The sequence below is a fragment of the Morus notabilis genome, unplaced genomic scaffold (genome assembly GCF_000414095.1).
Source record: "Morus notabilis unplaced genomic scaffold, ASM41409v2 Scaffold123, whole genome shotgun sequence".
NCBI lineage: Eukaryota > Viridiplantae > Streptophyta > Magnoliopsida > Rosales > Moraceae > Morus > Morus notabilis.
In genome coordinates this window covers 22,369-32,772 of record NW_010360246.1, presented here as the reverse complement: position 1 = coordinate 32,772, position 10,404 = coordinate 22,369, and the positions used below count along the sequence as shown (strand labels likewise).

The window sequence follows — 10,404 nt, the reverse complement described above, 5'->3', positions numbered from 1 at the left end:
CAAATATTATATCCTACTGGGCCTTTCGCTCACGTTTTATGTTTTAAATGTTAAACCCCTCCCAGGAGACTCGAGGAGCGGTGCAGGGTAGCTGGAGTTGCTACGGTTGGATCAAGTGAGGATTGAGTTTATCCTCTTGAACAAATGTAAGGAATTTGAGAAATTATGTAAACTTATATAATATTTGGATTTACTAGACTGTGGTTGATGTCTGTTGTAATGATTAATTACATGAGCATGTATGTATGATACTGTATGTCCTGTGGGGTGGAGCCCTGTGTGTCAGAGGCTCCTGAATTATGTAATTCATTTATATTTTAATGCAGTTAAGTGTGGGGCCCGGTCTGGGAATCTGCTTTATTAATCCCTAATCGAGCTCCACGTCACCCACCCCGTTTGGGGGGCGTGACAAATTGTGCAATGATACATCATATTCAAGTGCTTATAGAGTAATCCTTGATTGTGTATATATTGAGAACAATATAAAAAATGTCAGGATCTTAAAAGCATAAAATTTAGAGGACGTTTGGTTAATGGATTCAGAATCATTCTCAATTTACATGTGTTTTTTGTGAGAGAAAATACTGTAGCGAGTCACGAACCATGATTTGAACCATGACACGAATCCTTCAACCAAATGCACCAGATGTTCACCAATTGCTCAATAGAGCCAAACATCTTTTAATATATAAAATCGTCCCCCCTCCCTTATTCTCATTTTAATCCCTATATTTTATTTTATTATTAGTTTAGTCCCTTTTATACTCCTTTTTTCAACTCTTTTTTTTTTTGCTTCTCTTTCTTTCATTTGTTTTTTTTGTTCCTCTTCCTTGTTTACTTGCTTTTTTAGTCATTTATTTTTGTTTTGTCTCTCACCCTTAATCTTATCATTTTAGTCATTTATTTTTTTTTACTTTTCTTCTTTTTCTTACTTTTATTTGTTTTTAGGCCCCCTTCCTTTTTTATTTGCCTCTTTAATTCCTTATTTTTGTTTTTTCTTTCACAATTATTTAATCTTATTATCATTTTCGTCTCTCATTTTTGCTTTTTTTTTGTTGTTTTTTTGCTTTTGTTCCTTTTTTTTTTGGGTCCTCCTTCTTTTTTATTTGCTTATATGGGCTCTCATTTTTGTTCTCTCTCACTCTTTGATTTTTTTATCATTTTTTTTTGTAACTTTACACTTTTTTTTTTCTTTTGCTTTTCTTCCCTTTGTCTTTTTCGATCCTCCTTTCCTTTTTTATTTGCTTCTTTAGTCCCTTATTTTTATTTTTTCTCTCATTTAATTTTATCATTTTTTCCCAATATACATTCTTGTTCATATCTTCATTTGCATTTTTTAAAGTTTCTCTGTAGTGTAGTCTTTTTTTTATGCACTTTTGTTAAAATGTTTTTTCACCCTCATATTCCCATTGAAATATAGTTTTTCAAAAGAGTCCCTACTAAATTTTTTCGCCGTACAATTCTTATTATTTTAAATATTATTCTTAACTAACAACTAATTAAGATCTCTACTATTACTAAAAGAAACATAAGTAATAAAACAATAATTAAAACTTAATACATGATAGAATCTACATAATTACCTCGATGTTGGCCTCAACTATTATTATAATAATATTATGAATACATTAAACCAGATCACAATATAATGCATTCTTTGATAAGAATCATGAGATCTGTTTATAAAAAAACTATTATTATATTAATATGTGATTAATTGTGGATGAATCGAGTGGTTGACGGACTCAAAATATACTATATAATATGTTAAAGCAAAATATATGCTTACTCGTAACTGATGTTGTATTATTGCAGAGACGATGATCCAGTCTCCTAACACTAGGAGTGTTTCTCGACGGTTGCCAATCCATAAGCTCAACTCCCACAACTTAGAAAAGGTTGGTTAGCTTGGTGATATGAAGATGAACAACAAGGTAACTATTGAACCGATAATGGCAATTGAGAATCTTTAAAAAGGAAACAAGGATGTCTCACACATTTAATTTATGCATCGTTCACTTCATAGATTTGAGTTTTCAATTCGAATTGAGATGTGACATTTTCAGAGAGCTTTTTACTGTAATAAAAACAGTTAAATGTGACATTTTCTGAGAACTTTTTATTGTAAAAACTTAAAATTATAAATTCGAATCGGTGAAACGAACGAAGCTCTTTTATCTTAGGGCTATAACAAGGGATTAAATCTCAAAACTCTCCCTGACCCCACTTCTTATTATTTACTCTCTTTGTAATCATTCTAAAAGATTGATATATTCTACACTACAAAAAAAAAACAAAAAAACAAACAAACGCCCTAGTAGGCGTATAGCCTCCCATTAGAGGTGAAATAATCTCAAATCTCGTGTTATTTATTTCACTGTATTTTGATTTTATTCTTTTTGTGAGTACTGTATGTTTATTTTGTCATTGTTTATTTTATCGATTTAAATTTTTAATTCTAATTTTATTACAGTTAAGAGTTCTTATAAAAAGTTACATATATTATTTTTTTTATTACAGTGAAAAGCTCTCATATAAAATTATATCTCAATTCAAATTAAAAACTTAAATCTGTGAACTGAACGAGGTCTTTATTGTTCACCATGAAAGCAAATGAGATGGCCGGAGTCAGGAGACCACCCTCGACTCTCGAGAGTGTCGATGGGTTCCTGAATTTGAAATTTGTTCTCCGAGCTTGTTGGACGGTGGGATGGTAAATTGGTGAATGTTGTTGTTTTTTTTTTTTTTTTTTTTTTTTTTTTTTTTTTTTTTTTTTTTGCGCTAATATGGTGAATGTTGGTTTGGAACGTTGTTATTGGCATGCTTAACTTTTGGCGACTGAAATCCTTCAGAAATTCCAACTGTACTGTAGCGGAGTGATTCTTATGGCAGCGGCGGCCGATGCTGCAGTCTTTCGGTGATGGCAGTGGTGGCAGGTAGGGTTTTTGTGCCTTTACTTAGGTGGTGCTTAGACCACACGCGTCTCTTGAGTTTTACTTTTTTTTTTATTGAATTCTTTTGTTGGTCGTTTTGTGTCAGAGATTATATATTAGCAGTGCTTGGAATTTTTCTTTCTTTTTTTATCTATGTTGTGGTTTGTAATAACATTGTTTTTACTTCGATTTGGTGGTGTTCTTGTCTTGTTTTCTATTGTCAGGTCATGTTTTCAGCCCGTTTAATTTGTTAATTAGTGGCGTTTTATGTGGCGTTAGTGTTATGGGCTTTTAATTTTGATCCATTAAATGTTTTCATCGATTATACTTGTTTTATTAAAAAATCATGTGTGTACTTATTTAGATTTATTCTTTTATAATTTAATATACATTTATTTTTTTAGCATTTCATTCGAATTTGTAGGTTAAATTAATTATTTATCAAGGTCTTGTCTTCTTGTAGTTTGAGACCATATGGGTCAATATTTTTTTAAACGGAAAATTTCATTAATAATTAATAAATTACATAAATAGTCACAAACCTATAAGAGAATTCGACCTTGGATAGGCTAAATCTACTTGTGAAGATGGATGAAGCGCAAGGTGAAAATAAGCGTCGAGACTTAATATGAAAATACCCGCTCGATACAAATAAAATTGAGTGCAATCAAAATTCATTAACAAGAATTATTATGACCTCATTCACTTTGTGAATTCGAGTTTTTAATTCGAGTTGAGATGTGATATTTTCTGAGAACTTTTCACTGTAGCAAAAAAGTTAGATGTGACATTTTTTGAGAGCTTTTTACTGTAGAAACTTAAAACTGAAAACTCAAATCGATGAAATGAACGAGGCCTATATTTAATGGATAAAACCAATCGACCGAGACAAAACTACCAAGACAAAACCTCTAATACTAGAGACACAAATGACACGACTTAAAAACAAATTTAGATATAAATAAACACACACTATTAATAATTAATTCAGACGTGTGAGACCATAATAAAATCGGAAAGTGGGAAATCATCTTCGTTAATTTGAAATATATTTTTCCTTTTCAGAAGAAAAAAAAAGAAAAAGAACAGGCAAATAACGTGTTGTCCAAAATCCCAGTTGCCACGCGTGAACCGAGTACGATCTCGCAGGTTGGTGTTATTAAGAGGATTTCTTACATAATTAAACGGATAAAACCAACGCATTAGTTGCTAATTATAAAAAAGAGGTCAAATTCCTTTTCAATTTACTGTTAAACGGTCAATTTGGTCCCCCCGTCCTCAACAAACCCCAGCAAAAAACACAAAAGAGAAGCAAAAAAAAGAAGAAAAAAACATTCGTACGAGAATTTAAATTAAAATAATTTAAATTATAATTATAATTTATAATTTTAAATTTAAATTATAATTTTAAAATTATAATTTAAAATCATCTTTATAAATTAAATATTAATTTTAAATTATAATTTAAATTATTGTAAATAAACACTAATTCTAAATCAAAATTCAGAATTATACTTATGAAGACATCTAACAAACGCCCTAAGCGATTTTTGAAAAATGAAAAGATTAATCTTAATCCATCTCATTAATCTCTTTTCCCCTTCACTCTGTAATTGTAATTAGGGCCTTAAAAAGTCTTCCTTTCCATTTTCTCTCTCTTCTTCAATCGGCGTTTCCATTTCGCCGGTTGTTGCAGAGAAACGAAACGAAACGAAACGGTGTTGTTTCCAATGGAGATCGCCAAAACCGCAGAGGACGACGACGTCATTACTCTCGCGCAGTTGTCCAAGTCGCCGCCGAAGAAGGCTCGGCCGATCAAGCCTTCTTCTTCTACTTCCTCACCGGTCTTCTTCTCTCTCTCTGTCTCTATATATGTATGTATGTATATAGATATGTATTGGCCTTGTATTTACTTTCTCAAGTTGAGGTTTGCGTATTTTCTAAGCGGTTTTTGTTCGTTCCTGTCAATTTGGAGCTGAAATTTTGTATTTTTTCTCTCATTAATCTTCAGGCGAAAACGAAGAATTCGAAGGAGAGAGAGAAAAGTATTTCCACTACTAGTGTCAAGAAACGGAATTCCGATGTCCAAATTAAGTTTGTAAGATTATCTTTCCGACGTTTCATTGTTGAAAACCTTGCTATGGCTAGTTGTTGATTTGCAATCCAGGACGTATTTTAAACAATGTTATAATCAATTGTGATTGTTTTGTATGGTTTAGCTATTAAATTTTTCCTAGCTAGAAGAAGCAGATGAAGAGTGATCACGTAATGCATTGAGTTAATTCGCGTTTTAATTCATAATTTACATTGATATATTCAACTTCAGTTCTATTTTTGTTTTAGGTTTGAGTAATTTTGTTTTGTCTTAAAATATTTTGAGTTTTTGTGAAGGATTCGGATATGAAATTGCGTCTTCTTTATCGTCCTTAATGAATGAAAAATTGCTGATAAATGCTTGTGCAGGTTGTATCTGGCCGTTCAGGAAGTCCGATGAGGTCGGTGGAATATCTCTGATGTTATTCGCGTCGTATTTTTCATGTTTTAATTTTACTTGTTTGTATTGCATAGTTACTCATGATGGTTATGTCTTTGTGAATTCTTAAAGTTGTAAACCAAGTATGGTTGCAACTGATGGCTCGTGTTCATCTGGTCAAGCCAAGTCATCTGCGGTGATTCGAGCACAGGAGGTTCGATCAAATCTAGAACCTGAATTTCCTAGTTTTGTTAAGTCTCTGGTCAGATCACATGTAGCTAGCTGCTTCTGGATGGTAAGTGCTATTAGAGTTGGATAAGTCTAATATGAAGCTGAGTTTGTGATGTGAGAAGCAAACACATGTTACAACATTGTTGGTGATATGACAGGGGCTTCCTGGGCTGTTCTGCAAGTCACATTTACCGGATAAAGATACCACGGTCACTTTGGAAGATGAGAATGGAAAACAATATGGGATAAAATACATTGCATATAAGACAGGGTTGAGTGCTGGTTGGAGACAGTTCGCTGTTGCACACAAATTACTTGAGGGAGATGTTTTGGTCTTCCAATTAGTTGAACCTACCAAATTTAAGGTCAGTTGTCTTTCGCGTTTATGTTGACTCTTTTTCTTATCATTTCTAATGGAGAATTAGACAATATAGAGAGAAAGCAGCAAGTCTGTTGTATATAAGTAAATTACTTCATCACTATCTTACATTCTAAATTGGTGAAAAAGGAAGTCATGCATATTGGGTTTATCTTCAGGATTTGCAGCTTCAATAGAAACTATGTATATTAATCTACATCTAGCTTTAATAAAATGTCGGTTTTTCCTCTGTCCATAACTAGGAACCATTCTGATTAACTCCAAGTTTATTCCATTATGTTATGTTGTGAAAGCTGATTTGCTTGTATGAAAGGATTCTGATAACAAGAAAGCGAATGAACAATGCATTTTGAAAGAGGGAGAGAAGATTACAAGTTTGTCTGTTCTTTTTGTGTTGAACTCGAGGGCCATTCTAGGGCCAGAAACAGTCTAATGACATCTCTTCTCTGTGTTGAAGGTTTATATTATAAGAGCAAATGACTTAACTGAAGTGGATGGAGCTCTTGGCCTCTTAAATTTGGATTCTTACACGAAACATAATGATTCTGGTAATTTTTTGGCTCCTCTATTTGGCACTTTCTAGTACATTATGTGTTCATAGAACTATAGAAGGTTCATTGATGTTCCTTCTATGATACTTGGATGTTGATACCAGATAAAGATAACGCCCAAACGGAGGCGGTTGCAAGTTCTAATAGTAGGAAGAAACGTCCAAAGTCTCTTCCTTTATCAGTTGTTCAGAAGAAGAAAAGGAAGCCTGGTTTGCCAAGATCAGTTCCTAAGCCAGCCGAACAATCTGAAAACAATAGCGAGGAGGGTGCTTCAGAAGTTTTGGAAGGTTCTAAGTCATCAGGAGCGGCAATCCAATTCCAGGACGTCAAAACTTTTGAGAATTTTAGCATTCAAGTAGATGGATTGCTCTTAGATTCTGAGGTCCCTGAGGATATAAGGAAAACATACTATAAGCTCTGTTGCAGTCAGAATGCTTTCCTTCATGACGATGTTATCAAGGGGATGAACAAGAAGTTGATTGTTGGGACTATCACTGAGACTGTACATATCGCCAATGCGATAAAAGTTTGCACTCTTACCACCTCTCGTGATGATTTTTCAGCTTGGGATAAGTCTCTAAAAGCCTTTGAGCTTTTGGGCATGAATGTCGGGTTTTTACGTGCTCGGCTGTCTCAGCTAGCTGGCCTTGCATACAAATCTGAAGTCTCCATAGACACAAGGAGATACGTTGAATCTAGAGCAGAACGAGCTCGAGCTGAAACCGGAATGAAAGATATCGAGACAAAGCTTGCGGAATTGAAAGATGCATTTGATAAATTTGATGCTACTGTTCAGTGTCTCGGCTCCCAAGCCGAAAGCTATGAGCACAAGTTCCAGCAAGAGGTTATTGCTGATCTCTGGTGATATTGTTCTTTTCCATTTACCAAATATGCGCATACTTCCTTGCTGGTAATGCCTGCTCTAATGTATTATTTTCTCACTTCGTATATACACATATATATATTATATGTATGTATATGTATATGTATATGTATATGTAGATGTATCTGTATAAAACAAGAAGACTACTTTTGCTTTTTGCAAACAATGTTACTTAATTTTGGAATCGACTTGGGGAGTGGTAACTTTTCCTGGCCTTGATACTTGGCATAATGTACTGTTGTTTTCATATCTCATATCTTTTAGTAAACAGAAGTGCTTGCCAAACTCGATGAATTTCCCTCATTATAAAAAGGATTTTTAATCCTTTGCTATTTCCCTCGAACCGCAGCTCTTTAGGATTTGAGCAAGATTTGATTTGGCTAGTCATATCTTTTTTTTTTGTTTTTGTTTTTGTTTTTTTAAATTTTTGCTTCAAGTCATTTTTGCAGTCAACAAGTACTACAAATCAGTACAAAACCACAGAAAATTTTATCTTGTGCACGGAAATGTACTATATGGTCAGTAAATAGCAGCTTTGAAAGTTGTAAACGGGGTAGGTGGCATCATGGCATATGCTTTAAGAAAAGAAAACATCCAAAGCCTTTGACCATCAGATATGCCTTATCTTTTGATACTCTTTGACCAAACATAACAAGTTACCCTTGCATTTCATATGCCCACAAGCACAGATCTACCTTGAGATCCGGACAATTTTTCTACCTCTCTAATACCTTCAACACAACCATGGCTTAGCTGTCACATTTATGGCTCACTTACCTCTTGCACCATCCATACTCATATTTGATACTTTCAAATTTGAAGCTTTTTTTTTTTTTTCTTTTTTCTCTCTTTTGGGTGTAATTAATCTCTCAATTGGAGAACAATTTATCATTATATTAATGTAAAAAACGTCTTCAAATTATTTAAGCTGTAGAAGTTGATTCTGTTGCACACTCTTTCTTTCTTTTTTGAAGTCAAATGGCCGTTAAAGAGAGCTTTTTAGCCATCACAATGGGGCACATGAACGTTTAGATCCACAATCCATAGAAAATTATCGAAAACCAGATCCAAATCACGAAACGTAATCTTGTTTGACACAATAGAAAATTAAAGACTGAATAAGCAAAAACAAGTTAAAAGCAAAGAAAAAAAATAAGAACAGAAAAAACAATAACTTAATTAACATTGAATAAAAGGTACTTCAACTTCAAACATTTTGTACAGTGAACAGCAAAAAAAAACCAGTTGCTTCTCAGATATTAAAACAAAATCAGAACAGTGAGATTAGACTGACTCCGAGTACCAAAATACAAAGATCAATAAATAACCAGTAAGTTAATAATTAAGACTAATAAATAAAGACTGACCCTAACACATTTGACAACCTCTAATAAATTTCACCGAAAAACCCCACAAAATAAAGAAATCCACCGTCACCTTAATTCCTCTTCAAAAAAAGGAAAAGAAAATTAAACTCCCAAAAATATAATTATACATCTCTCTTGATCAATAATACCACTATATTCCAATCTCCACGTCGTCTCTGCAAGCACTAGAACCTCCTTCATTCAACAACTCCTACCAAAAAATAAAAAAAATTAAAATTAAATTAAAATTAAAATTAAAAACCAAACCAACTTCAAGATTAACTTTAAGCTCTACAAACCGAATAAAAAAAAATAAAATTATAATAATTTCTCTAACCTGTGAGTTCTTGCTAAAATACGCCTCCTGATCATGCAATACCAAACCGGACCTCCTTCCGTCGCCCGGCCCACCATGAGCCTCACTCTTCTCAGCCTTCTTGGAGTTGGACCCAATGTGGGCCCTCTTCAACCCCAGAAGCGACTTCCACCTCGTCGTCCCTTTCGGAGGCCGGAAGGTGACGTCATCGTCGTCAACGGCGAGGAGCTCCTCTCTGAGGGTGGTGATCCTATGCGACGACGAGGAAGACGACGTCGTATTGTCCTTGAAGGGCAACAACCTTCCCTTGAAGAAGAGCTCGTCGGCGCCGCTCATGGCGGAGTGGTTGGAGGTGACGGAGAATTCGAAATCCGATGAGACCGGAGGATCCGATCTCAGCGAGCTCCTGATCATCTCTTGCCGGAGAGCTTGTTGGGCGTCGACGAAGTCATTGGAGAAGGAGATTCTGGGGCTCACAGCAGCGAAGTGGGGGTGGTGGTGGTGCTTGTGGTGGTGGTGATTAGTTTTGTGCTCGGAGTTGTACATGTCTAAGCATGCCATGGGCTAGTTCAGAACAACATAAGGAAAAGAGAAAAAGATAGGGCGAGAGAGAACTTGTGTTTTGTGGAAGAAAACTGTAAAACCCTAATTTATTATATGGTTGGTTCTAGTAGTAGTAGCAGCAGTACTGTTGGCACAACCATTCAGTAGCTGTTGGTATTTATATCTCATAGGTAGACGATCCTTTTCAGAGTGTTTACATATATATATATATATATCATATATACATAAATTTATACACAGATTGTCATGAAAAATATATATGAGTTTAGATATGTTGTCTTATTCTCCTCTTTAATTACCTATTTATCCGGTGAATTTTTAACATTTCTTTTAGTTGTTTAAGCATTTTAATTATTTAGTTTTTATTCATATAGTAGCATATTTGAACATTTATTTTTCATGCATGCATGACATGATGTGATGTTTTTTTGTCGTTACTTGATTAATAAATTGGCTTTCAGGGAAAATTCAATGAGGGGTTTGAAATTTTGAGTCTCCTAGGGGAAAAAGAGCCGGTATAATTAGATATCTATATATGTATAATTGATATATATTTTAACTACTGTTTTCCTTGGATGTGGGGTTGTGAAGTTGCCAAGAAGCCATCTTCTATGATTCTATCCTCTCCACGGGGTCAAAGGAAAGTCTCTTTCTAAGAGCCAATCTTCTGATCAACTTGCACGCTTTATGAGTTACATATTGGCTTT

At 34.2% G+C, this 10,404-nt stretch overlaps 2 protein-coding genes across 3 annotated transcripts; one reads left to right on the top strand and one right to left on the bottom strand.

Moving 5' to 3' along the window:
- The first annotated feature begins 4,482 nt into the window (after window positions 1–4,482).
- On the top strand, window positions 4,483–7,669 carry LOC21391631 (B3 domain-containing protein Os01g0234100). 2 transcript variants are annotated; one of them, XM_024164249.1, is made up of 7 exons: window positions 4,483–4,777; window positions 4,945–5,031; window positions 5,397–5,428; window positions 5,539–5,701; window positions 5,796–6,002; window positions 6,474–6,564; window positions 6,672–7,669. In XM_024164249.1, exons 1-7 carry the CDS (start codon window positions 4,664–4,666, stop codon window positions 7,430–7,432), a joined length of 1,455 nt encoding a protein of 484 aa, XP_024020017.1. In that variant the 5' UTR covers window positions 4,483–4,663; the 3' UTR covers window positions 7,433–7,669. The 2 variants fall into 2 exon arrangements, with proteins under 2 accessions (XP_024020017.1, XP_010094372.1); XM_010096070.2 differs by having other exon boundaries at window positions 4,483–4,807.
- Window positions 7,670–8,616: 947 nt separating this feature from the next.
- On the bottom strand, window positions 8,617–9,859 carry LOC21391630. The gene is made up of 2 exons (XM_010096069.2): window positions 9,155–9,859; window positions 8,617–9,028 (listed from the first exon to the last, which is right to left on the bottom strand). Exons 1-2 carry the CDS (start codon window positions 9,692–9,694, stop codon window positions 8,969–8,971), a joined length of 600 nt encoding a protein of 199 aa, XP_010094371.1. The 5' UTR covers window positions 9,695–9,859; the 3' UTR covers window positions 8,617–8,968.
- Between the last annotated feature and the right edge of the window lie 545 nt (window positions 9,860–10,404).

Excerpts from the sequence above, each read along its gene's own strand:
- LOC21391631 (XM_010096070.2), top strand. The coding sequence starts at position 4,664 with ATGGAGATCGCCAAAACCGCAGAGGACGACGACGTCATTACTCTCGCG. Across the intron at positions 4,808-4,944 it reads CTCTCTCTGTCTCTATATAT|GCGAAAACGAAGAATTCGAA; the intron begins GTATGTATGTAT and ends ATTAATCTTCAG. Across the intron at positions 5,032-5,396 it reads CCGATGTCCAAATTAAGTTT|GTTGTATCTGGCCGTTCAGG; the intron begins GTAAGATTATCT and ends ATGCTTGTGCAG.
- LOC21391630 (XM_010096069.2), bottom strand. The coding sequence starts at position 9,694 with ATGGCATGCTTAGACATGTACAACTCCGAGCACAAAACTAATCACCAC. Across the intron at positions 9,029-9,154 it reads ATTTTAGCAAGAACTCACAG|GAGTTGTTGAATGAAGGAGG; the intron begins GTTAGAGAAATT and ends ATTTTTTGGTAG.